The following is a 27,138-nucleotide window of genomic DNA, read 5'->3' as shown; positions in this document are numbered from 1 at the left end:
TTTTTGTTGTTCTGGATTGAACAAGACCCAAGCAAAAGGGGCCAATGGCCTGCCTTTTTCTAAGATTGCTATGTTTGGAACCATGTTTATGCGATGATTTTAAGACAAAAATGCGCAATCTTTTTTTGCAATTTTTTTTCTACTTAGTTAGCAGTGGAAGAAAAATCCACATGAATCTTTAGATATGTCTTCAAAACTTCTTAAAAGTGGCAGGACTTAATCTCACAAAATGTACTTCATCTCTTCTGTAAATTGTCATGTATACTAATTCAATGGCACAAACGACTCCGTGAATAAAACTTAACAAGTGGAAATGTGATCGGTGCTTCAATAGAATGAAAAAAATGGACCCTTGGCTTTAACCCAGGTAGTAAGACACGGTCATCTCTATAGACTTAATTAATTCAATGCTCCCCACAAAAGCTCCTTTGACCAGGCTCTTAAATGGAGCAGTGGAAAAATAGGTTGAGAGTCATGAGACCAATGCATAGAGTCCTGACGTGTAAAAAAAAAAAAAAAAAATCTGTCATGAAAAGTTTGAACGTTCTTAGAAAGTGAAGAACTTAGGCGACGAATAACAAGATTACCATAGCGTAATGGTAAATCCTGTGAGAACGGAAAGAATCTTCAAAAACGTCTCCATGCAGTTACAACAATCTGAGATAAACTGACAGATAATGACGACCGCAGCAGAAGTAGAATTATAGCTTTTTTGCTAGTAATTTGTAATGTATACAAAGTCAACAAGGGAAGAAGTTTGGCAGCTATAGCATGTACAGTATCACTTTTTATACCGTTGTTTGAAGCTCACGACTTGTGGGACTAGCCTGCATGTTTGCGTGACTCAAATTTCTCCCAAAATTCTACCCGTCATAAATAAAGAGCTCCGTTGCTCTTCCTTCAAGCACTGTGTGTGTCGGCAGACAAATCCAAGCATCTCATCTATATTTAACGGATGGGGGACTATTTTAAGGGCTTCTGTAGCTGATGTGTGACAGGGGTAAACAATTCTTCAATTTGTAAAGACGTAATTAGAGGAGTCCCCTTGGTTATGGCGCCATGACCATACTATGTGGAATAAGATGTTTTTTGGCCCCTCGTTATGGCAATTTCCCTACCGTACGACATCAATGACTATTTCATGCTTGCAAACCTACAAAATTCAAAAAGTACGTATGATTTTGCGAGTTACATGCCTTTTACATCTCTTGATGCAGGTCTGTAATTGGTCGACAACATACAAGATGCTGGTCTGCCATTGGTTTGCATCAAGGCTTCATAAAGATTCTTTTATGCTATTGGCTGAACTCCCTTCCACAATACCTTTCCCTATTTTAATTACGTTTAGAATCTCGAGTAACAAACTACTTTCTTCGGCCTAAGGTCCCAAAATTGGAAGTCTTCATTTAAATTCACAGTCTCTTCCCCCTATGCATCCACCAACCAACTTTGCTGCACCAGCTAAAGTCACATCACACCATAGGTAAATAAAGTCATGTTTTTCCTTTACATGTATATTTATTCATCTAATGTAATTGATGTATATCACACATAATTAGTACTTACAGTACTAAGTATTATTTTGTTATCTAAAAGTTTTTATCTGCAGTGCGAAGAGATTGGAACACATTGGCTAGCTACCATAGGTTTCTATCCCTCAAAATTCGTCAATTTCACCATAAGACCCCCACCTCAGGGCGGATAAATGCCATATCCCTGAGGTCTACTGTACGCAAATTACAATATTGGCTAAATTTTGCAATGCCACAAGACAAACTCACAGTTATCATTAATCCTTGTTTCTAAATAAATCAAAATAACACAGGGTACCACAAGTACACTAGTAATAATCCTGAAAATAATTGTTTAGAACAATACCAAGAGGGAATGCATTAGAGTATGTTTTTGACTAAGAGTCATTTCGGAGTACAAAGCCTTAAAATGCAAAATAAAAAAGGGAGGGAAAAAACATAAATCGCACGTTGGGGGAGTGGGTCCCATAAGCGCCATTTTTAACCCCAAATTATCAACACAGTGGAAGGTCCTCTTGCAGTTTATGTGAAAATGATATACCGAATATATATATTGTGTTAATAATTTCCCACAAAAATCGCTCCAGAGTACAAGTCACACCACAGATCAAACAATGAGAAAAAAAAATCTTGATTTATAGACCAGTAAATGCGGTAGTTTTGTTAATTTGATGTACCACAGGAATGACATCACAGTTTAGCTTTCACCTACATTTGATCTTATCCTGAAGGACGAACCTGGGCTTTGCTTTTTTGATGTTGGATTGCTGTTTGTTCATTGGTAAGGTTTTCCTGATAATCTTTGATCCCGCTTGAGATTGTAAAAAAGCCTTTTTCCCGGTATTGCTGTCTTCTTTAATTTCAAAACAGGCGAGGGACCCCGATTGGTACACCTTAAGAAAATTAGTCCCAGGCCCCTTTCTCCTTTTGCGAGGTCCAAAACAGCCACAAGGCCACAGAGACGAAATACTAAACATGTCCATATGTTGGGGACCCAAAAGAAAATAAAGATTCAGGTCAATGGGTCTAAACATTCTTGAATTTCATGTCAATGCGGACCAAGAAAAAAGTGGGAAGCCCACACATTGATCAATTGTCTTCTAACACACAACTGAAAAAGTTATTGTTTTATACAGAAGAATAATCTTCATAATCAAACATGTAAGAGAACATCATTACAACCCTGAAGCTCTTAGGACGATTGAGTATTAATGGCTGGTTGATGACTCCGCCCAAAGTTTTAGGCTTTGTCAATTCAGCGTACAAACACTTGAACAGCATCAAAAGATTAAATTTACTTTGAAAATTACACTACATCAATTTCAACAAAGTTAGAAAATACTTACTTATTCACGCAGAACTATGAGATGAAGAGATGAAGAACTTAAAGGTACACATCTTTCATTGAAAAATTCAAGCACTTTTTAAGGACTTTCACAATCATTTTTTCAGTACCATTAAAAGGATACATCCAGTGTTACTCGTGTATTTTGCAAATCCACAAATATATCTGTGATTTACATCTGTGATTCTTTATCTTGTGTGTGCATTTATCAAGACATGATTTCTAGATATTGAGTAGAATATTTGTGGATCTGAAAAATACGTGAGTTAATATTTTTGAGACAAATCTATCCCCATATCATTGTTGGGTAAAATGACGGTAATATGTAACTTCCATTTTCAATTATGGGAAGTTTTTCTCATTACAATTGAGCGATGGGAAACACGACCTTGATTTTTTTGCATGGCCCACAATAAATGTCCATAATTGATACGTAATCCTTGCATTAGTACTCATTTCACAGTGCCCTGTTTAGGTGTAGCTTCATTCGACAATGCCATACAAACTAAATCAGCTACCGTTAATCACGAGGGAAGAAATTAAATGAGAAAGCAAAGCCACCAGAGAGCAGTGTCAGCGTCATTTTTTTAGCAGACTGGTTGAGAAACATAGCAACAATTTCAAGCATTTGCAAGCACTAACCAAAAATGTAAGCAATCTTCGTCCTTGAAAAAAAACATAAAATTCCAAGAATTTTCAAGAATTTCAAGCACCGGTACGAAACCTGTCCACAAGACTGAAAACGCTAAGAAAGAACGCACACGTCTAAAGGAAAAGTAAGTTCTCTCTCAAATACATATCATGTTTAAAAGCAAGGTGATAATCATATGTTGAATGTAAATTGTATTAATTTCAGAAAAATTTTATCAAAGTAAATACAACAAAACCAGATAAGTTGCCAAGTATGAGGACACCAATGTCAAAGCTTGAACGATAGCTCACTTTCCACGTGTTGAAAGAAAGTCAGGGCAGTGCATTTTTCTTGTGTAGTTGGATGTTGTTGTTTTTTAATATATTTCAGTATATATAATAGTCCAACTGGGAACCCAACATACCAAACACTATTCAAAACAAGACTGGCTTACATTAAGACTTCGAAATGTATTTTCCCAGTGACTCGGGTTAGTTAGGTTGTAACTCAATGACATTGGTCAGGTAAACACGGCACAGACCTGATCTGATTAAGATTCGGTAACAAAACATTGGACCCGGAGGCTTAACGAGTCCAGCCAGCTCTTAAAGAAAACACACGCAAGGGCCAAGCCAAACAATTTGTCATGTGGGAGGGGCCCTTAACGTTTTGAATTAAACATGTTACTGAATTTTGGTATAACATTTCTAAATACTTATTTCACATAGTATAACAACAAACAAATCGTATATTCCTAAACACGAAAAAACATTTCACCACCATAAGACGTTGAGAAGAGTAGGGGAAAATATCCTTTCACTGGTGCTTATTTTTTATTGTAGTAATAAATTGCTGAATCAGCACTTTTATCCAGGATTGTTTTGTCAGGGTTTCATAAACCATTAATACATTTTTGTCTGTCTGATCTTTATACTCCTATCACAGAACATTTTGGCCATTTTAAGACAAGTTTAACTTGTTTAGCTAGTAAAACTAATGACGTTATGCTACAGTAAATTGGCAGATTGCAAAATTTTCAAAACTAATCCTCAAATTGAGAAAAATGATGTGTCTTCTGCTATATCAGAAAATTTGGTCATTTTAGGATGTTATCCTTTTTTAGTCAATGTGTAAAATCAGTAAATATACTGATCAAATTAAAATGGCAGATTACAGATCATTTTGTTTTAATCTTGATTGAATAGAATTTTCTCGCAGTACATTGCTTAGCGCCAACCAATCAACTTCGGGGACGGACTGACTAAATGTCACCAACAAAATACGATTCTACAAATTAAAACGATGCAACTGGAGTATGTTAGCCATGTAATGTTAGCATGTAAACATTAACCAAAGTCCGGCTAACGGCTTGGAAGCAGGGTGTGGCATCTTTTTAGAAAATGTTTTGTTGATAAAAACATGGCAGAACCTGTTTTGACCTGCATCTACTTCTTTATTTTATGCAATATGAAAAATAATTAGCCATGTCACTCGCCCCGGAGTAAACACCACCTTCGCACGGCTCGCCTCACCTTAGGCATTCTTTCTAAAGCTTTTTTCCCCCCTGTTTCCTTTTTTTGCGTCCAAAACCAAAAATCCACTATTGACCATCTTCCGTAGAAGGTTTTTTGGTCCTGGAAATTCGGTAGCTCCTTAGTCTACAGTCTACTTGACAGACGGTAAAGAAATGTATTTCAACAAATTAGATGTCAATTTCTCGAAACAAGTTGGAAACATTTATTTAGAGATGAGAAAAAATTCTGAAATACTGCCTAGCGCACAAGCTTTCACAGAAGGAACTCTCCAAATAACCACAATAAATATGCTCTACAGATAAGCTAGCCAGTTTTTTTTTTCTCGTGTTTCTCCAGGAGAACACTTAGGCATGGGCGCACAAACGTACACACAAACACTAAGCAGACTGTTTTCGTTATCCAAAGCCAAAACAGATCCATCCACCATCTTGGCCACGGCTAGCAGATATCTTGGTTGCTGTTTTTTTTTCTTTTTTGTGTGTGTAATTTCCCTCCCCTTGCACGCATACCCAGGATGACGAGCCGAATGGGGTCTGTTTGCTCGGCAGGGGGATGGAGCCATCTGTCCCAATAAAGGGTTAATCCAAGCAAAATTACTGGCACCAGGATCCAACGTTTTAAAGTCTTTACATGACCTTGTTGATCGTTTTATTTGAGGTAGTGAATGTCCAAATCAAATCTTACAACTGATTTAAACTCACATATGATATTGCAGAACTCTGAAGGGGACTTCCGTCGTGGTGGTCATGGGGTGTTGAATATCAAAGCCTATGTGACGAGGTTTGCAGTGAAACTCGTCTGGTGCATGAAATGGTATTTTTTCAGTTAGTGACAAGGCAATGTCCTTCAGACTAAGTAGAAAGCAGCAAATGATTTTCTGGGTTGCGTCGATGGCTCTGTATGGTTGTCCTGTCTGCTGCAGGTGTAAAAAATGGTGGGAACTAATTTTGCTTGAACATAAAGCTTACACTTCAATCGCCACCTCTCCTCCTATAATTTTAATATGTTCTATTTAAAGTTTTATTACTATTTTATTCAGAGGGAAAACCAATTAAAATGTATATTACAAATGGTCCAACTGGCAGATGATATTGGATGATAAATGGATATTTTTTATTTTGCTTGAAAACAAGAAATCGAAAAGCTACTGTAGGGAGAATAAGCCCAGTTAAAACATGACTACCCCATTCTTATTATGCACCTGTTCATGTTGGATGCACACCCAAAAGACCTCCTTTTTCTTTTCAAAGACTCTCCTCTCCACTGGATTGTCGGGCTACGTACACTTGTGTTTCGTCGTGACCACCTTTTCTCCTCTTATTTTTCCGTTAACACAGACAGAACTGAACATTCCAATTTCACCAAAGTTCAAAGAACTGAGGCCTTTGGAATGGGTTAAATGACTGCACCTTCTGATTGACAGTTACCAGATGTACCCAGGTCTCCCCACAGAGACCACCAATCTGCAGGGGATTAAAACAAAGTCTAAAACATGAAGTTTTGATTGTAATTAAAACTTTCAAGGCTATGTATTGATGATATAATCTCCCCATAATTAGTACATGTGTCGTTTGGGGGACATTCCTGCAGACAGATTCACTTCACTTCTGCCCATTGGCTTAAAAAACATTCTTAATGAGGGTCCATTGGCCCACCTTCAAGTGTCACCAGAGATCAGGAGAAAGGTAACGACTTCCCTGAAAAAAGGAATCATGCTCAAGAAGGATGATTTTGGTTCAGCATCAATGCCCCTTTTAAATAGCAATGCTGACCATCGATACGCAGGGCCAATGCTGAAACAACTCGGAACACGAAGGAAACTCAACTCCAGACGCAACTTTCAAGGTGACAGTTTTAACAACTAAACATCATACTGTTGGTTCTTGGGGAGAGTGTTAGCGGAATTTTTTGTACAAAGGAATCTCTACGAATTGATTACCATTATAGTGGGAACCTTTTGGTTCCTTTGCTAGTAACATTTTCTTTCTCTTGTTTCTTGTTGATTACATGTATCAATAAATCGTTCTGTACAGACGCTGCCCTACTTACAAACGATTGTTCCTCAGTTGAATTTGTTCGTAACTTTCTTCAGTGCTATATTTTGTATGTTTGAGGTAATTATAAGTATGTCTAAGGCTTGTATAAGTAACCTGTATTGTTTTGTACTAATAAATAAACATTTCATAAAATAATATGCTCTATAAAGATAAATAAAGCTGAGTTTCACTTAATTTTTAAATATGCGCTTCAAGAAGTCTTACTCAGTGGTAAAAAGTGGCCAAAAAAAAGCGTTCCGACCATTTTCTCAACCTCATCAAGCTTTCTTATTCCACTTTCAACAGAAATGAAATGGCTTGCCTCTTCTTTAAACTTTACACCAACCATATTGAATAGATGCACAAGATACTTAACAATAAAAAAGTCAAAGTTCTTAGCGCGCTGGAGATTCAGTACACGTAACACTGTATGTTTACATATGAACCACGAAGTCAAAGTCGGATTTCTTCTTCGGGGTGGATGCTGGGTGACCTCTCACAGCACGACACGGCGGTAGCGGCAAGAAGAAGAACTACAGCAATGTCCTGTACTCGAAAAAAGGTGCACACAATACAAAATCTAACTTACAGCAATGTACGGACATATTACGACATCCCGAAAAAAGTATTCGTATCTACCGCTTTCGAAAAGCTCGTAAGTAGGGGACCATCCGTATTATATTACTCCGCCTGGTTCATTGGTTCCATCTCTTTCTGGATTAGCTATTCATATCAGAATTCCAAGAACTCAACGTGATACCTTATTTTAAAATTGAATTAATTTCTAGGGAGTTTCTGCTCCTTTAAACAAAAAGAAAATAAAAATATCTCAAAACTAAACTTTATGGTGAAGCGTTAGCGACTTATAGAGGCAAATAGATAACTGATTGCATCAAAGAATCATTCTTTTAAACCCTAAATACATTAAAATTAAAGTAAATAACCGTACACTGGTTAAAAAAAAAAGTAAAAAAATATATATATTAACAGTAGTCAGTTATCTAAATAGCGCATTATAATAAAAAAAAATTGAACTTCTATCTATCTACCTTGGTCATAACCCTCAAGAGGGGTGACCGTAAATTGAACTTCAGTGTGAAATAATAGTCAAACAACTAAAATAGCATACAACTGTCCGCAATAACAGCAGTTGTATGATGGTACAACCAGAATAAACAATTTACCCATGATTCACCCATTTTTATATTGCAACAAAGAAATCAATTGTTTCTTCATCATAACATACAAAAAATGGTTTACTCAACAGTTACCACAATTATTTTGTCATACTACACAAAGCCCTAACTGCAACAATAAAAAAAGGATATCTATTGAGGACACCCGATAATAAGAAAATTAAGCTGTCATTTATGGTTGTATTACGGTGAACTCTCGCGATAACACGATTCACTTTTAACAGTCGTTTCCGATTTGCGCCATGCATTGTATTCTTCATTTTCATTGGCTAAACATTGTCTCTGCTTATTATTACTATTTAAAGGACAGTAACTATAGTGTTCAAAATTTAAAAATGTTCAAACAGTACTTATATCTGTTAAATATGTGGGCCTATAAAAAAGGGTTTGTTTTTTTGGTTTTAATGTATATTTTAAGTATTTAATTGTATAATAATTGCAAGGAAGAAAAAAAATCAACATTTTATGTATTTCACGAATCATTGGTTTTTAAAAACCCCGCGGTAAACGGGGGTTCACTGTATGGCCCGTTTTAACAATTAAAAAGTTACACAACTGTCCTGAAGCTTTTTTTTTGTTTTGTTTTTACATTTTCAACAATTGGTGTGCCTTCAGATTTTTCTGACCCAAAAAGTGTGTCCTTGAGCAGAAGAAGTTGAGAAACGAAGGCTTAGATTCTTTGGGATATTTGTGTATTTTGAATTTTTGAATACAAGGAGAGTTTGCAATGACAAATCTCTGATCACGACAGGCCCAACTTTGGAATAAAACCCCCCGCATTTGCTTTTTCCTGACCAAAGCTTTGTCTTCTTTCCAAGTGAGTCTATGCGAAACAAAAACGGGCCTAGTTAGTCGAAGGCCATGGCAAGAAAAAATGTCGCGAGTTTAGGAAAACAAAAACCTGAAGGGGCCAGTAGAGCAGACTAAAGCTAAATCAACCAGAAGGCCAACTCAAAATACCCCCCTTTCCTCCACCCAGTCAACACGCACACATGGCCTTTTGTCTTTTGATTGCAGCCGGTAAAAAGCACCGTGGGCTAGCGACTACCTAAAGCAACATGGAAATGGAAAAGAAAGGCTCTAAAATGATCCATTTAGAGGGGCGGGTAGGGAGGAAGCTAGCGGGGACGGATGGATAGAGACGGGGAGGGGGAGGTCATGCAGGCAAAAGACAGATTGTAGAGGGGGGTGAAGAAAAGACCACCGGTATAAGAAAGCATACAAAAAAAAAAATCAAGGGAGAGGAAAGAATCCAGACAAAAAAACAAACGGATGCTTCTGATAATACAAAGTATGTCAACACAATTGGCTCAAAGGCTGGAATGTTTCCAACATAAATATGTTGCACGTATATTTACATACGGCATGTGACACTTTCCTCTCTACCTGTGAGACACAGATTCCGTTTGACCACAAAACATCAGCCTCCATTATTGCCAACAACGTGCAGCCATCTCACCCCCCCTCCATGCACAGCTCTCCATCCCAACCCCCATCTGATAAATGGCAGCATCCCATATTCTAACCCAGCACAAAAGCGGCATACCTGTGAGATCTCCTCTTATCGGAGTGTCAACGGGAGACGGCCGGAGAGAAAATCCATCCGGTTGCGGAGGAAAAATGCAATGCAGATTGGCAGCGTGCCCCGTCCTCCTCTCCGGCGTCTGTCCTCTGTCCAGCTTTGTGACGCTAAGCTAAGCTAGCGGGGGTCTGCACATTGGATGGGAATGTGCGCCGTCTGGTTTCCCGAGGAGGAACTAGCGCCGATGCTGGGCTTCGGTCAGTCTTTCTCGGTGCTGACTGAGCCAAGAAAGACGCTCGTCTCACAACCCATATGCACCCGCCCACCTCCCCTCTTTTTCTCACCGTTTCTGCCCCACCCTCCCCCTTTTCCTGGTTACTCACCCTTCATTATTTCCTCTCTGACCCCTTCTATTTCATGCAAACTTCCATTGCAACATGTATTGTCGTTTATGTAAAACTTTCGTAAACTGAAAGTATATCAAAAGGCGTGCAAGTGTTTATTAACCCATAATGTCATCAAATATAACGTGTTGTTAGTATGTTATTACCAGGTTAAAGTAGCTAAGTAGGGTTAAACTTGACTCAGTTAACTACTAAACCATCTGCCTTGTAGAGGGGCACTGTGTGATTTACACGCGCATCTGTACATACCCATATGCACACGCGCATACTTAATACACATACATACATATACATATATAAATACACATACAGACATACATACATAAATACACATACATAAATACACACATACATACAAACATATACAGGGCCCCTTTTTCAGCCTGAGAGTTTTATACCTGAAGCTGGACCACTTAATTATGGAAGAAGAATTTTAATCAGCGAGCTCTTATGATGCATTTTTGCGGAAAGAAATGTAGGTATATGTTGATAAGTTAACAGAAAACACTAGACCATTTTCATTAATAGGACAATTACATAAATATCTGATATATATAATATAATATATGGATAAAAGCAACAAAAACAATCTGAAGAGGCTTTTGGGAGCCAAGCCAAAAGAGCCGCTTCTCAAAAAAGAGACGGAATTCCCATCACTGCGAGGTCATTTGAGTGAGAGGACCTACCTAACTGCTAAATTCTGCAAACGAGTATTACAACACACATCCGAGGAGACACAGATGACAGGCACAAAGTGCAAGAGGGAAGGAATAAATGATAACAGTCCTTCTTTTAACGCGTTTCTATAACTTTTCCTGGCTTTTTCGGTTCCAACTGGCACCTTTTTGCCCTACATCGAACCTGATTCATATCAATCGCACTGTTCTGTGTTAACTGTACCCCTACGGAAAATAGGAGTGGTGGTGGGTCAAACTAACTTCAAAGTCGGGAGGTGGGAATTAGCCCAGATGGTAGCACTCACCTCACATGCTACAATATTGGGGCTCTGCTGAATGTGGCCAAATAGCTGACTTGAGAATTAATGCACAAGTAAGGTTAGAAAGTGCAAATGACAAATTCATGTTAAAGTTATTTTTGTCATCAAGCCACCTTAAACTTGATCTTGACATGAGCCGGCTTTTCAGGAAATCTCCTGTTCTTCTAGATCAGCCAATTCGGCATTGTACATATACATATATACTAGGGCTGCAGGATTAACCGAAGTCGAATTTATATCGCGATGTGACCCTGCGTCTTTTTTCAAGGATTTAGTTTTTAATTTGATTGATAGAACAGCGCTATATAATAGAGCAAACGCGCTGGTGTTCTCCCTTACTGGCCTTATTTCGCCCTCAAACTTCTATTTGGGTTCATTGGTTTATTGGTTAATTAACATGTTTATGTCTAGTTGATTGGATGATAAACACGGTTTTGTCTCGCCACGATGCTCCTACATTCCCTGGAGGGGTGGGGGGGGAATAAATGAATGATGCAATCCCCATGGCATTATCTTTCATTCTGCAGTGAACTTTTACCCATGGGCGTAACCAGCCTGTTTCTGGGGGTGCTCAAGCACCCCCAAATTTATTCCAAGAACCCCTAATATCTATAACATTTTTAAATCTCTTTCTTCCTTAATAAAAACAGCATAAGATTAAATATGATGACAAACAGCAGATATATAAAAATGAATAAATTTAAAATAGATTTAAAAAAGGAAAACAACACAACGAAGCGTCAAAAATAGTCCACTGCCTTGAAATAGTTTATTTCCAAGCACTGCTTTGGAGCGAGGGTCCAGGTTTTCCTCAAGAGAACTTCTGATTCAAAGCATTCCACTGTTCTCAAATACGTTTTTAAATTTGCTACACAAAATAAGATTTAAAAAAAAACCATTAAGAATTAATGTGAAACTAAATTTAATAAATTAATGTGAAAAAGTATAAATTAATCCATAATTTGCATGGGCTTAATTTACACTAAAGGGACAATTAGTATTATTTGACCACGAGATGATTCTGTATTGTGCAGTGCTACAAAAAAAAACGAGTGCAAGGAAGTATACAAACTACGGAGACTCTAAGTGACCAAAATGCAAGATTTTACCTCGTATTTTCTTACCCAGATTTTTTTTGAGGTTTTAGTTACCCTTATCAGCAAGATGGCTAAAAATTGGCTCATGTTATATAAAATGAATGCAAAAGTCTAAACTAACAAGTATTTTTTTTAAATGTACATTTATATCATAGTTTATGTCTTTTCTTTTTTTATTTTAAATTAATATTGTTCTTTTTAATCTATGATTCTTTTCCACAACTAGGAGACGCTAAATCATGCACCTGTCCCTTTAAACTTTCAAATGGGGTGGGGGTGTCAAACTATAACCCTGCAGGCAGCAAATTGCCCCCGGGCCGCATGTCAGGGACCCCTGCCCTCGACTGTCCACCCAATGGGGTCCCACAGAATTATATAGTAAACACTGCTCTCTATGATTAAGTACTCACAGAAAATAGCAAAGAAAATGCACATTTAAAAATAAAAAAATCGCATCAATAATGCAATACTGGTCTGGAAAATCGCAATTAAGTTTTTTCCAAAATCGAGCAGCCCTGAAACACACACACACACACACATGTACACACACACACACGCACACATGTACACACACGCACACACACACACTCATATATAAATTATAGGCTATTCCAAAAGTTGATTTGGAAATATTGGTCATGCATTTGAAAACAGTCATTATGCCAATGTTTTTTTTGCGCCAAGTACATATCACATTTCCTAGAAAATCATGATGATCTATCTCTAATGAACCAGTCCGTGAGCTACTCAGGTGTTCTAAGTGGCTGCCTCGTGCCAGCATGCACGACGTTGGAGACCCCTGCAGTAAGTCAAATCAGAGAAGAAATAATATTAAATCTACACAATTTCAAAGAGTACACGAATAGGTATCGGCATTGGGTCGATACATGGATTTATTTGAAGGTATATTTACTTAGAATTTTAGCTAGTACCCTCATGTCGATTTTAAGATAAACAACAAATTACCGTGTTTTCCAGACTATAAAAGGCACATCTAGAAACCCTAAATTGGTCAGAAATGTCAAAGTGAGCCTTGTATGCCACATAATACATTGGATAAGATGGAAAATGCATAAAGTGTTTGTAGGTGTTCATTACAATATCGGGTTGAGCAATCGTTGGCCCAAATCGGAATACATTGTATGCAACAGGATTCGAACCTGGGTTGTGTCAGTGAAGGCGCAAACACTTTTCCAGTACACCTCCTTTGGTACAGATGACATACGACGAGGCATAATAGCTCATCTCAGTATCCCAATTTTATGCTCACGGTGCCAGAAACACTGATTTGTGTAGTGCATTCTGATTAGTTAAATCTCTTTATTCCCTCACCTGTGCGTCAATAATGTTGAAAAAGACAGATCAAATGCAACCCGGATTCTACCCAAAAGTGGTAACTTCTGGTCAACACCAAAATAAATTGAATCCCAAAGGTATCTTGGTTTGCAAGAGATCAAAAATTCCTTACCATTTGAACGCAAAACTCGTCATACAGTAGTCTAGGAGAAATTTTCCCACACTGCGTTGTTTTGACCCATGCCTAGCAATACCGACAGGTGTAAGACACAGAAAAGCCCCAAAGAATTTATCCTACAACAACAGTCAACAGTTGATTTCACACACAGCAATAAAAAAGGGGTTTATCACACATAATATTTTCATTCTGAGACCTAAAGGTAGAGTTAAATGTAAATTATGGTGAGTGTGTGGAATAATTGGATCACGCTGAAGCCGACAATGGAGCTGAAGTGTTTGCATTTGAGGACACACTATGTAAGGGTACCACTTCAAAAAGCTGGGAAGCTTAATTGTTTTGCGTGAGGAAAGATAAAAATTTACGAACAACTGCAGAACGTGACCGCTTTCATTCAACTGGAAGATCAATCATTCAGGATGTGTATATGGGTTTAACCAAGTCATTCTTAACCTGGGTTTGATTGAACCCAAGGGGTTCAGTAGAGACTCTGCTGTGAAGGTCAAGACACACAGACTCATCATGTCTAGACGCATTGACAACCCCGTCTTTCAACGGATACTTCCCTGAACGAGACTCATATCAAGCGTGGGTGAGACAGCCCTTCACATTTGACCTTGAGGCAGCAGAAGTCAATGATGAATACCTTGACCAAATGATTGAAAATCAACAGAACTATATTCAACAGCAACTCTTTAGAACTTAACTGTTTTGGTGTCAACAAATGGAAAAGTATCCAGTTAGTGCCAAGTAGTCCTAAAGTTTTTCATACCATTTTTTGCAACATATCTTTGCAAACACTTCTTTTCTCAGATGCTAGGCATTAAAAAATAAAGAAAAGGAACACAATGTGCTGCGAAACTTATACATTCAAGTCAAGTCACATTTATTTGTACAGCCCTTAATCACAAAAATGTCTCAAAGGACTGCACAGGATTACAATGACACCATTGCCTGATCTTACCCCCAACATGCGGGCAAGGAAAAAACTCAAAACCTCAGCGTGAGGAAAAAAGAAACCTTGAGAAGGGGCCTCACAAGTGGTCATCCCCTTTCCAGGATGACCATGGTGGAATAGATCCAAATTCTACATTAAAATAGCACTTGTCAAGGTGAAGCCACGCAAATCTGGTCTCTAAAAGGCAACAGCAGAGGTCACTCTAAATTGAAGTACTAAAATTTGCGAGTTAGGCTAGGTTCACACTGCCGAGAAATCAGATTTTTTGGATGGACGCGAATTGTACACAAGCTGTTAAAGTCCGTCTGAAAGGAACATATACCCAGGCCACTTTCATATCTGATACGTATCTGATCTTTTGGACTGCGACTTCTGTGTAGACTGTCAAGACGCAATCTTGCGACATGCATGTCATCGATAGGCAGTAAACATCACTATTTTGCCTTTAGCCAGGCGAAAGAAAGCAGAGAAATCAACAACCACAGCAAACGAAAACATGTAGTGTCATGAATTCACATTCATTGAAGGTGATGACTTTTTGTAACTCACGGAAAACCTTTAATTGCATCGCAACTGGATTCACAACATGTTGCTCAACGTCAATGCTGTTAACAATAGTTGTGCTCATTGATAAAGCGATGGTAACCTCTAATGGTGGTTAAAAACATTTACATTCAAATCACACCACACGGAGAGTATCCAATGAGGGCGAAGCAAGGTTTGGATTTGATTAACATAAGGGAGGACAGCTTTCCACTGTTAACATCCATGAGTACTTCCGCAAACATGAGCACATTGCGTGTTACATCACGTGTCCTCTTCTGTGCATAGGGACTAGTTGACACAGGAGATCAAGTCGCATACAAGTCGCATTTAGTTGGCAGTGTAAATGATCCCACAAAAACATCAGATTTCACACAAAAATCATAATTGAGCATTGAGCTCTGCAGTGGGAACCTAGCCTTAATGCACTATGTTGGTTTTGTTCGGCTTGGATCATTTTGTGTGCATATGAAACTAGTGGTATTCGGTAGCTCCAACAGGGTTAAGAACCACTGGTTTCACTAGACCACCAGCTTGTTGATCCTCCCACTGCCACGTTAAAATGTTTACCTTAGCTTTGCTAACTAAAACCAGCATGCATCGGAGTGTGTGAGAGTGCTGTTGCGTCCCTCCATCTGTCTTTCCTCCTTCATCTCCTGTTGACCGACCCCTTCACATGCCAAAACTCCACCCAACCCCCATCTCCATCTTTGCACCCCCCTCATACCACCCCCTTTCTCTCCTCGCTGTCCTCTTAGCCTATATACAGGCCACCCAATCGTCTGTGCTGCCAGTCGCGATTGCCCGCTTGGAAAAAAAGCACAAGCCATCCAGTGTCTGCAAACATCCCTCTTTTAAGAAGATCAAGCACTGCCAATCTCTTCAACCAACTTAACAACTGGCAAATAAAAAAGCGAGTTTAAAAATAGCAACCAACCCCAGTGTGGAGTGAGGGAGTGAGGACAAGAAGCACTGGTGTCATGAGTTTAGGTCAGGGTCAACAGTGAGAGGGTGTGGAGGGTCGGAGGAGATAATGGCTATGCTGAATTTGCGTTTGGGGTGACCACATGGGATAGTGGCCTGGGATAATGGGGGGAAGGTGGGAGAGCAATGGCTTTTATGACATGGAAAGAATTGTGCTCAAAACATTACGGTGGGTATCCATAGCTGTGTGTTTTAGGGTTTTTGATAAAGATTTCCAATTGTAGGTGTTTCCAGTGGAGAGTGATTATTAGGTTCCCCTCACAAAAACATTGAATAATTTAATTACAAGCTAAGCAGAAGACGAAGATGCAAATGTCGAAGGTGGCCAAAACCTAGAAGAAGAAAGCGGTGGCCACGATCAAGAATGGTCCATTGGCTTGCACTAAGCTATTGTACAGCGAAAACTGTTATTAAAATAGTTGGGCAAATATGCAAGTGAGACTTGTTAGTTGCATTAAACTGCTGTGATTACCGCACTACTTTATTCAATGTCGTCCGATTCACATTTCAACTCTTTTTTTCAACATTTGTGTGTCCCTTCACCTTCTCGTTTTTATAATCCGCTAGCCACACTTTGGCTAATGATTACATGATAACACTACAGAGCCCAACTACTGTTGGGCACTATTATTTTGTAAACACTTAATATGTGTGTTACATTCACTGCGTGTGACCTGGAAGACCATTGGCACCCGGCTATTTATGGAGATTATAATTTTCGGTTATTGTTTAAATTTGACGAATATGCAAGTGTGACTCGTTTGTGGCATTAACACTCCCCCGACCACCGCACCATTATCTTCAATCTTCTTTTTTGTTAAACATTTTTAGTTAGAGGATTTAGCCCCAAATTTTGCATGCATGCCCAGTTTGTTTTCAACAAAAGGCTATCAATGATTACAAATACCACTATAACAAGACCCCCCACCCCTCTACCAGCAGGGTCTTCCTGACATATGGCAGAGGAGGTAATTCTGAAAGTGTCCTAAAGAAGCTTAATTTCATGTAAAAAATATACAAACTGCCTGGTTAGTCATTTCCAGATTACTCATGTATGTATAATAGTACATTTTCATGCAGCGAAACTTTGTGGGACTTTTAAAAGAGATAAATGATCCACGCAAAGTCCAGCTGATTCACTGAAAAAACCTCATGTGTATTCGTTGAGATTTCAGGGACAAATACATATTTTTTTTCCGTTCCCCACAATGAAAATTCCACAGTTGTATCTGTCCGTCCCTGTATAGTGTGAGTCAATGGTTTTGGCTAGCCACATACAAGTGCCTTGTAAACACAAAAGACACCGCAATGCAGCTCATTTTGGCGCGCAAAGGAAACAGGAAAATTACTTTGTTCAACTTGGTGAGGGCATTAATTAAATCATCCTTTATTTAACATCAAACTTAAAGGGGTAAACGTCAATTTTTGTAATCACATAGCATTTTCTTGCCTCAGTTATTAAATTGCTCGCAAACTGCATGTGTAATGAGTTATTAGAATGTCAGTAGTCCTGAAAACTATTCCTTCGGACAGCTCCAGAAACACAATATTCTGTTTCCGATTGAGTATTGCATGACACTAAATGTAGTGAAAGTTAAGACTCACAAGGCACGGCGTGACGGTAGAGGTTGTCTCGGATAATTTGCTGCAGTTCGTGGTCCGGCGAGGATTTCTGGAATCGCTGGCTAAGGTAGTGCTTCAGATCCTTGTTCAGCTTATTTCCTGTCATTGTGGACACACAAACAGGAAAACATGTGGTCACTGCATCCCCCCAAAAAAAAAAACCTCACTCTATAACTTTGGCCGTTGAGTCAAATAAACAGGTCGCCTTTGGAGTGTTAAAGCCGGATTGTACACTTGCCATCTCCATTTAAAGAGAGGCAGCTGATTGCAGAATCACCCTCTCTGCTTGCCAGCTCACTTGAACTCTTACTGCTAGCATTGCAGCTAGCGCTGAGAATCAGTTATCCTACCGTTTGACCATCTGGACCCCAGAAACACAGTTAGCCTGTCGGGGCACGTCTATTTGAATACAGTAAAACTATACCGGTATACCGTGCTTTACTTTTCAGTTTCGCTCCCTCAGTGATTTGCACCGTGCACTGTGTTCTGCATTCTGATTGGCTAAACAGTCTCTCTGCTTTTTCTCTGCCTGAAAATTAAACATATTCATTGAAAATAAAGTTCTTTATTGGGGTGGGACGATACGCTTTGGTCATAATTCGATCGTATCACCATGCTGAGGTGCCGATTCGATTTTTGATAATTGCGATCCTGCATTTGTGATACGATATAATCGATGATTGCGATATAATCTAATTTTCTTTCCTAAAAAACAAGCACCTTAAATCGTACACTTCTGGGAGAACAAAACATGAATGATGTACAGACAATGCACATCAGTTAGTGTCAGTTGAAATAAATTTCAACTTCCGGACTGACTGAGACAATGAGAGCAAACCATGTACAATTTGCAACAAAACGGCATGAACTTAAATGTCAACGTAACACAAATGTGGTCCTTTAGTGATCATATTTAAATTTAACATTGTTAGATAATAAAATAGAATACTTTAGAATACTGAATATGATGTCACAAAAATCAATCCCTGAGAGAAAAGTTGATTTTAAAAAGTCGACAAAAATAAAATAACGATCTTTAAATGGATCGACTTTTGTCCAACTCCAGAACAGAAGACCCTCGAGATACAGCAACGCCACCTTATGAGGTTTTCCCTTCGCATTGTGGAATAAGATGTTTTTACTGCTCCTCTTTACAGCATTTTCCCCAAAATAAAACATTGAAGTCAAGTCAATTCATGTTTATTTGTATAGCCCTTAATCACAATAAGTTTCAAAGGGTTGCACAGATCACAGACTATTACAGACTACAACAAATTATTTCCCGTGCCCAAAACCGTATAAAATTTAAGCTGTCATGCGTATGAAGTTACATATCTAATATGCCTGTCTGTTATTGGTCTGCATCATATAAATTGGTGGTCTTCAATTAGCATCATGAAAATGCCGATATGCTGTTGTCTGAACTACCTCCTACAATCCACCTCTCCTTATTTAGTTTAGAATGTAGTGTTTCATAATGACTTTGCGAATCAGCGATACAGTACTGGATTTTCGTACTGTATTTATCCACTGCTTGTCGCAAGGTTTGCAGTGATGCTAAAGGGATAAGCAAAAACACGCCAACCATGGAAACGAAGCTTGCGATAATAAAAATAATTAAAAACCACAGTTGCATCAGTAATCTTTCCAAGGAATATAGCTGTAAACAATTGTCGATCGGGACAGTTGTTAAGTACAGTGCAATCGGAAAGTATTCACAGCGCTTCACTTTTTCCACATTTTGTTATGTTACAGCCTCATTCCAAATTGTATTAATTTAATCTCTTATCTCAAAATTCTACACAAAATACTCCATTATGACAATGTGCAAACGTTTTTTTTTTAACTTTTTTTGAATTTATTAAAAGTAGAAAATTAAGAAATCACATTTACATAAGTATTCACAGCCTTTGCTTAATACTTTGTTGATCCACCTTTGGCAGCAAATACAGCCTCAAGTCTTTTTGAATATGATCCCACACGTTTGGCACACCTATCTTTAGGCAGTTTTGCCCATTCTTCTTTGCAATAAGTCTCAAGCTCAATCATGTTGGATGGGAGACGTTTGTGCACAGCCATTTTCAGATCTCTCAGAGATGTTCGATCGGATTCAAGTCTGGACTCTGGCTGGGCCACTCCAAGACATTCACGGAGTGGTTCTGAAGCAGATCTTTTGAGATCTTGTCTGTGTGCTTTGGGTTGTTGTCCTGCTGAAAAATTAACCTTCGCCCCAGCCTGAGGTCAAGAGCGCTCTGGAGCAGGTATTCATCCAGGATATCTCTATATATTGCTGCATTCATTTTTCCTTCTATCCTGACTAGTCTGCCAGTTCCTGCTGCTGAAAAACATCCCCACAGCATGATGCTGCCACCACCATGCTTCACTGTAGGGATGGTATTGGCCTGGTGATGAGCGCTGCCTAGTTTCCTCCAAACATGGCGCCTGGCATTGACACCAAAGAGTTCAATCTTTGTCTCATAAGACCAGAGAATTTTGTTTCTCATGGTCTGAAAGTCATTCAGGTGCTTTTTGGCAAATTTCAGACGGGCTTCCATGTTCCTTTTACTAAGGAGTAGCTTTCGTCTGGCCACTCTACCATACAGGCCTGATTGGTGGATTGCTGCAGAGATGGTTGTCCTTCTGGAAGGCTCTCATCTCTCCACAGAGGAACGCTGGAGCTCTGACAGAGTGACCATCGGGTTCTTGGTCACCTCCCTGACTAAGGCCCTTCTTCCCCGATCGCTCAGTTTAGAAGGCCGGCCAGCACTAGGAAGAGTCCTGGTGGTTCCAAATGTCTTCCGTTTACGAATAATGGAGGCCACTGTGCTCATTGGGACCTTCAAAGCAGCAGAAATCTTTCTGTATCATTCCCCAGATGTGTGCCTCAAGACAATCCTGTCTCGCAGGTCTACAGACAGTTCTTTTAAATTCATGCTTGGTGTTTGTGCTTTGACATGCACACCCAACTGTGGGACCATATATTGACAGGTGTGTGCCTTTCCAAATCATGTCCAATCAACTGAATTTTCTGCAGGTGGACTCCAATTGAGCTGTAGAAAGATCTCAAGGATGATCAGTGGAAAAAAGATGCACGTGAGCTCAATTTTGAGCTTCATGGCAAAGGCTGTGAATACTTATGTAAATGTGATTTCTTAGTTTTCTATTTTTAATAAATTTTAAAAAAGTAAAAAAAAAACTTGTTCACATTGTCATAATGGAGTATTTTGTCTAGAATTTTGAGATAAGAGATTAAATTAATACAATTTGGAATGAGGCTGTAACATAACAAAATGTGGAAAGGGGTTTGGGGGTTTTAAGGGTTATTGTTCTATCTTCGTTATTCATTATCCATTATCCGTTATCGGTCAGTTCATAATACGCTACAAAGCCTAGGAGCCGGGACACTTACTCTCAGCCAAAAGGCCAAGCTAAGGTCCTAGCCCTAAAGCCTTGCTGCGATCATTGCGAATGCACCGTTCCCGGAGGTACTAAAGGTGAAGCGCTGTGAATACTTTCCGGATGCACTGTATAAGAGGGCGGTTAAAACAATGTATTTTGAGGGCCTGACAATCCTTGCAAGTGGAAGTTTAAAAATCTGTTTCGATTTGAATCCTCATTTGCATTCACTCACTACTCCAATGTACCATTTCAAGTCACGTAACACCAAAGGTACATAAAAATGAATGCTTCCTTTCCATATATATTTATATACAGCGTTATTTAATCATATACTGGTAGATTACACGTAAGAACTACTAATTTTATCATTTTTATGGTTTCTATCACCATATGGCAATTTCACTTTGGAATAGACACCTCGGACGAGACTAATGTCGTATACCGGGGTTTACTGTACTTGTATTTGTTAAACAAACGCTTGAGCCTGGGAAAGGTTAATTCTTTGGTTTCAATGTATAAATGTAAACTGTATAAAAAGTATTTAAAAAAAAATGATTTCTTCTTCATGGATTTCATCTATGGATTTCCATTTGAACATAACCCACTCCGTAAACGAGGGGTCATTGCATCCACATTGGTAAGAGCATTAACATTTGAATGATTGAATAATGGCACAAATAATAGAACGGACACAATATTATAATAGTTGTGTATTTCTGCTTGGAAAGAGATATAAAGGAAATTGCATTGCTGTTGAGGCCATCGTTGGTTTTCCCGAGAAAACAGCTAGTCATAAAGACCCTGGATTCTGTTTCCATGGAAACTGTCTATGTGCCTGTGTGTTTAAAAGCGTGATTGATATTGTAAGCATAGTACAGGGAAGTTGTATGCGCTGGTAAGGAGAGTAGATATACATCCAAATGCAATTTGATATGCTTGTACATTTTTCAGCCTTTTTTAACTAGTAATAGCCTATGAATATAGGTACACGTGACTCTTTATACTAAAACCGTATTTTTTTAGATCATTTAAGGGGCCAATTCTGTTCAAACAGTACCTGGTCTGGATTTAGTGCATATTTAGTATAGTTAGCACCCAAGGACCGCATTACTTTAGTGGCAAGGTTCACTATAGCCGCTAGCACAACTTTAGCAGCTAATGCTAAATGATTTAGCAGGTACTACTGCTAGCTATTTACAAAATCACAAATGCACGCACGATTATCTTTTGGCAGTAACTTGCCTGGATGTAGGGCATATTTCCACTAAAACGTCCTCCAGCCGCGATCGGCATCGCTTTGGTTGATAGCTTGTTTATCTTGAAGTGCCACTTCTAATCGCGTTGAAAACAATGTACACAACAATATTTATTGTCATTGACTAAAGACAATAATCCTTTACTCTATTCACTTAAGCTGCTGGATTGCTTTCGCGGTTAATGATACATGATTTAGCAGCTAACTAACTAATGCTAGGTCGCTGCTAATAATAATGTTTTAGCATTAATGTCAAATGTTAGACCATGCATATTTGAATCCATTTTATTTCATTTAAAAATAAACATTGTCCAGAAGGTGGATACAGTTTCTAAGATTTTTTTGAGTAAAACATGAATTGATGAAATGTCAGAAATATGCTAATAAGGAAATATGGTAATAAGTCGCAAGGAAAATAAAGAATTGGGATGCAATCAAGATGTTTTTTTTTGTTGTTTTTTTTTTTTATCACTATTAGTCAAACTGTCTGGATTTAGCCGCTACCATCACTTTTGCATTTCATGCTAAATAATTTTACAGCTAAAGGTAGTTTTTTGTACTTTATCTGCTAATGTTACCGTTGTGGACACAGCTGCTAGCCGCTCATGATAATAATTTGGCATTAATGCCAAATGCTCATTATTTTGAGTATTATTGAGAGCTTGTGCATTTTGACAAGGTTGATCTGCTTTTTTAACTTCTGAGATTTGAATAAAAAGAGAGGGATCAGGTGGGGATTTTTAGAACAGGTTAGATTTTCTTACGACTTGACGGTTTTCTACGGTCTTCCCCTGTTCCCCTTGCAAGCTCAAATTCCACTGATGTCCTCTCTCCTTATGTTGAGAATAAACGTTGGAAAATGTTGGCCAAGGGGCCCGTAATCTGTTCATTGATTCTCTCGACCATAAACTCATCCATCGGGAAAGGTCGCTTGTCCGCCCACAGCCTGAGAGGAATCCCAGCTCCTGGCTCCAGCCCATCCAGACAAATGGCAGCAATGTAATCCTCACCACAGGTCACAGGAAAGCACTCAGGCCAACAGCGCACGGCGGGACGCGTGTGCAGACTCGGTTACTGGAAAACTCGACGATATTAAACTTTCATTTAAGCACGGCCAGCCCTGCTAGAGTAAAAATTAACTTTCATTGATTAAATGACATTTCTTTTTTTGCTTTGTTGATCTATATCGCGGGTTGGCAACCCAACATATTGAAAAAGCCGTATTGGACCAATTAAAAAAAAGGTTTGGAGCCACAAAAAACTAAATGCTTTTCTTTCTGGAGAACGACACGGGTCACGGTGGCAGCAGCCTCAACAGGGAAGCCCGGACCTCCCTATTCCCAGCTTCTTTAACCAGCTCATCCAACAGGATCCCGAGGCGATCCCAAGCAAGCCTACAGACATGGTCTCTCCAGCGTGTCCTGGGTCGTCCCCAGGGCTTCGTGCCGATGAGACATGCCAGGAGGGGTCCAGGAGGCATCCTAATCAGATACCCGAACCACCTCAACTGGCTCCTCTCAATGCGGAGGAGCAGCGGCACTTTACTGAGCTAAATTAGCACCATTAACTGTTCTCTAATTTTGATCAGTGCGTTTTCTGAAAAATATTTTTGGGGAGAAAAGCCTTTAGTCACAATGAAATGTCATTTAGCTGAGTAACAGTTAAATTTGTATTATTTTGAGATTTTTCCTTTTAATGTAGAGTTGTTTTGATCTCCACTGTAAGTATAAATTTATGTACATATACTTAAAAGATCATATTAGCAAAATAGAACATCTTTTATCGTCATATATTGCCAAAGTATCAGAACGAGACTCCGTATTTGAAGATACAAAAAAAATCAAAATAAGCAGGTTAGCGACTTACATGGCTGCACGGCCGCTATTGGGAAATGTGAAGCGCAATGTAAAGCGCTTTGGGAAGTCTTGACTTGAAAAGCGCTATATAAAAAATGCAGATCAGATCAAAATCAATATTTTTTTCCTCTAGCAGCATTCTGACTCAATACGGCCCACCACTAAAACGTTTGCCCAACCCTGACCTAAGCCTTTAGGCAACTTTTCAGTTCTTTCTAATGACTGCCAAGTAAGTTAAGGCTGTAAGCCCATTAACTACTACTACATGATAAGAAAACAATTAGGGTACTAAGTCAACAACAACATATGTACCTTGGTCTGTTTTGCTACAGCAAGAAACTGTTCATCTGTTACTAGAAAAAGTAAGTAAATAAATATATGTAGTATGTAGTGTACACGTCATTTGGTCTAGCTTCTTTCTATTCAATATATTTTAGATAGAGCTGCATTTTTTATGGGGAGCCAAAACAGCTTGTAATATTAATAAAAATGTACCTCCATAACTTTGTTAACTTGAATTGTTTTGTAACAGGGTACGCTGGGGGAAATTATTCAAGTTCACCAAAGTGTTGTCAAAAAAAGAATGTTTTACAAAAAGAGTAATGTTGTCATGTAACTATTGTAAAAAGAAAAACCCGGCACTGGCAGATAAATTTGCAAATATTAAGGATTAGTTTCCTTTTTTTTTACCTTATTTTGCTCGTATAGTACTAGTTTTTCCACTACTAGCTTTTAATAATTATAACCTAGTAACAGGATAACATAATAACAACAAGAAGTTATTTTAGAAATGCATGTTAAACTGGTAGCCCTTTGCTCTAATCAGTAACAAAAATGTATCTCCCAGCTTCAAAAAGGTTTGTGAGGTTAATCTTATTTATTCGTTATTTGATGATTACAGCTGTTATTTTAACAATTTATGATGGAACTTCTACGGTCAACAACCTTTTTGAAATTGAGAGCTAGTTTATTGCTGCTGATTAGCGCAAAGGGCTAAGAGTTCAATAAGAATTTCTTAAATAACTTCATGTTATAACTATGTTATGTTATTATCAGGTTGAGACTATTTAAACTCAACTTATAATAATTACAGTCAAAAGCTGAAACATTATGCCAGTTAGGAATCAAATTTTATAGAAAGTTGCATTGAACCATTACTGGTGAGCCTGTTCAGAACCAGTCTGCGGGTCTCAGGGGGCTACCTGATGCCAATGAGCACCACTTTGGTGGGCCCAGTTTTACAACATTCACAATAAAGTAAGCAGGCAGTAGGACTTGGCTTGTAAAGTGTCTGGCATGCTTAAAACATCCCCCACCCACCCGCAATTTACTTTTGTTCAAAGATAATTAAACAAGACAAGTCTCTTAAACGCTGCACACCTGTTACACATTTTCGTAGGAATCGGGGAGGGGGGCAACAATCCACAAAAGCTTAAGTGAAAGCGTTAAGTAGGGAGAACCGAAAAGCCAGATAGGCAAGACACCAATATTTTTGGACACAGATTAAACGTGACAGTTCTTATTTTATAATCAAGAAATGTGTTCTTGCAACTGCCAAGATCCAGCCAACTACCCCCAACCCTTCTCTTTCTAGGCCCTTTTGCTCACCAAACCAAGGCCAGACATGGCATCAGCAAGTCCATCATTGTAATTGGTCACACGTAAGGAAATGGAGGCACCAGCCCAAAAAGAATATATATGAAACTCTATCCAGCAACGGTGGGGTGGGTGGGTGCTGTGGGGGTTCTGGGAGGTAAAGAGTTTGACTGATTTTTGGGGGGCTAGCAAGAGGGGGGAAAAGCAACGATATTGTCAAATGAATCAAATTTGGTTGAGACACAAATCCAGCAACTCCATCATGTTTTTATTCCTACCAACATTGTTAGTAAAAAGGCGTTTTATGGAAAGTATAGTACACGGGTCGGGAACCTATGTCCCGCAAGCACTTTTTGAGAGTACATCGGGCTCGGAGGTAAAATACTACTTGTGCAAATTTCCTCTGTAACGTTCCAATTCTAAATAGCTTAAAGTTGAATTCGGTGCGTGCATTACCAAAGCTTAATGAGAAAACAAGCTATAATATCAATGCTTTCGAGCCATAGATTATGACTACTGAGTCAAATCTACCACTAATATTTAAACTAAATTAAACCAGATACTGTTTATCCAAAGAAAGTAAACATCATTTAATGCCAATTGGATTCCGTGTCCATAGACCTTCGCCAATATAACATATACATATAATCGCGAATATTTTTCACATTTGCAAACATTTTTCATATTTGTGATGGGGTTCTTTTACGGTTTTTAGGACAAACTGTATGTTTGTTTACTTAGTTACATACCCGCTTATACTGTTTCCCAGTCTTTGTTTTCAAAGCCTAAGAACTTGAACAAAAGAGACATTTGTCTGCTGCATTCACTTTAAATGTGTTCAAATCTTCAGACTAAAAGGGAAGCATATACATTTATCTGCTGTCTTCACTTTCAGTGTATGTGTGTGTGTTTTGAAATTAGAATATTTTTTTCTCATCTGTGCGCCCCATTTGTGCACTTTGTTCAATTGTGTACTTTATTTCTGACAAATCAAAGACTTTGCGGCCTGTTACCTCACCTGTGCATTGTTCCTCAAGAGGCTTTAACCTCACAGGTAGAAATCATGCACCGTTTAATTTGTTTTAACAAATTATATTTGTCAATCCTGATTATTTGAGTGACAACAAATAGTTTCCAGAAATTTCTAATGAAGAC

At 38.6% G+C, this 27,138-nt stretch overlaps 1 protein-coding gene across 4 annotated transcripts in view; it reads right to left on the bottom strand.

The window, feature by feature from the left end:
- Positions 1 to 27,138, bottom strand: part of LOC148364592 (membrane-associated guanylate kinase, WW and PDZ domain-containing protein 1-like) — a 164,397-nt gene that overhangs the window by 79,488 nt on the left and 57,771 nt on the right. For all 4 annotated transcript variants that reach the window (XM_088338737.1, XM_088338739.1, XM_088338738.1 and 1 more), the window contains exon 2: positions 17,860 to 17,976. In XM_088338737.1, the coding sequence (XP_088194863.1) occupies positions 17,860 to 17,976 (117 nt within the window). The remainder of the gene's footprint in view (positions 1 to 17,859; positions 17,977 to 27,138) is intronic.

This window comes from Urocampus carinirostris, chromosome 6, assembly GCF_059441175.1.
Source record: "Urocampus carinirostris isolate Australia breed hairy pipefish chromosome 6, RoL_Ucar_1.0, whole genome shotgun sequence".
Lineage (NCBI taxonomy): Eukaryota > Metazoa > Chordata > Actinopteri > Syngnathiformes > Syngnathidae > Urocampus > Urocampus carinirostris.
Note: the sequence above shows the minus strand (reverse complement) of the source record. Positions and strands in the feature narration are given on the sequence as shown.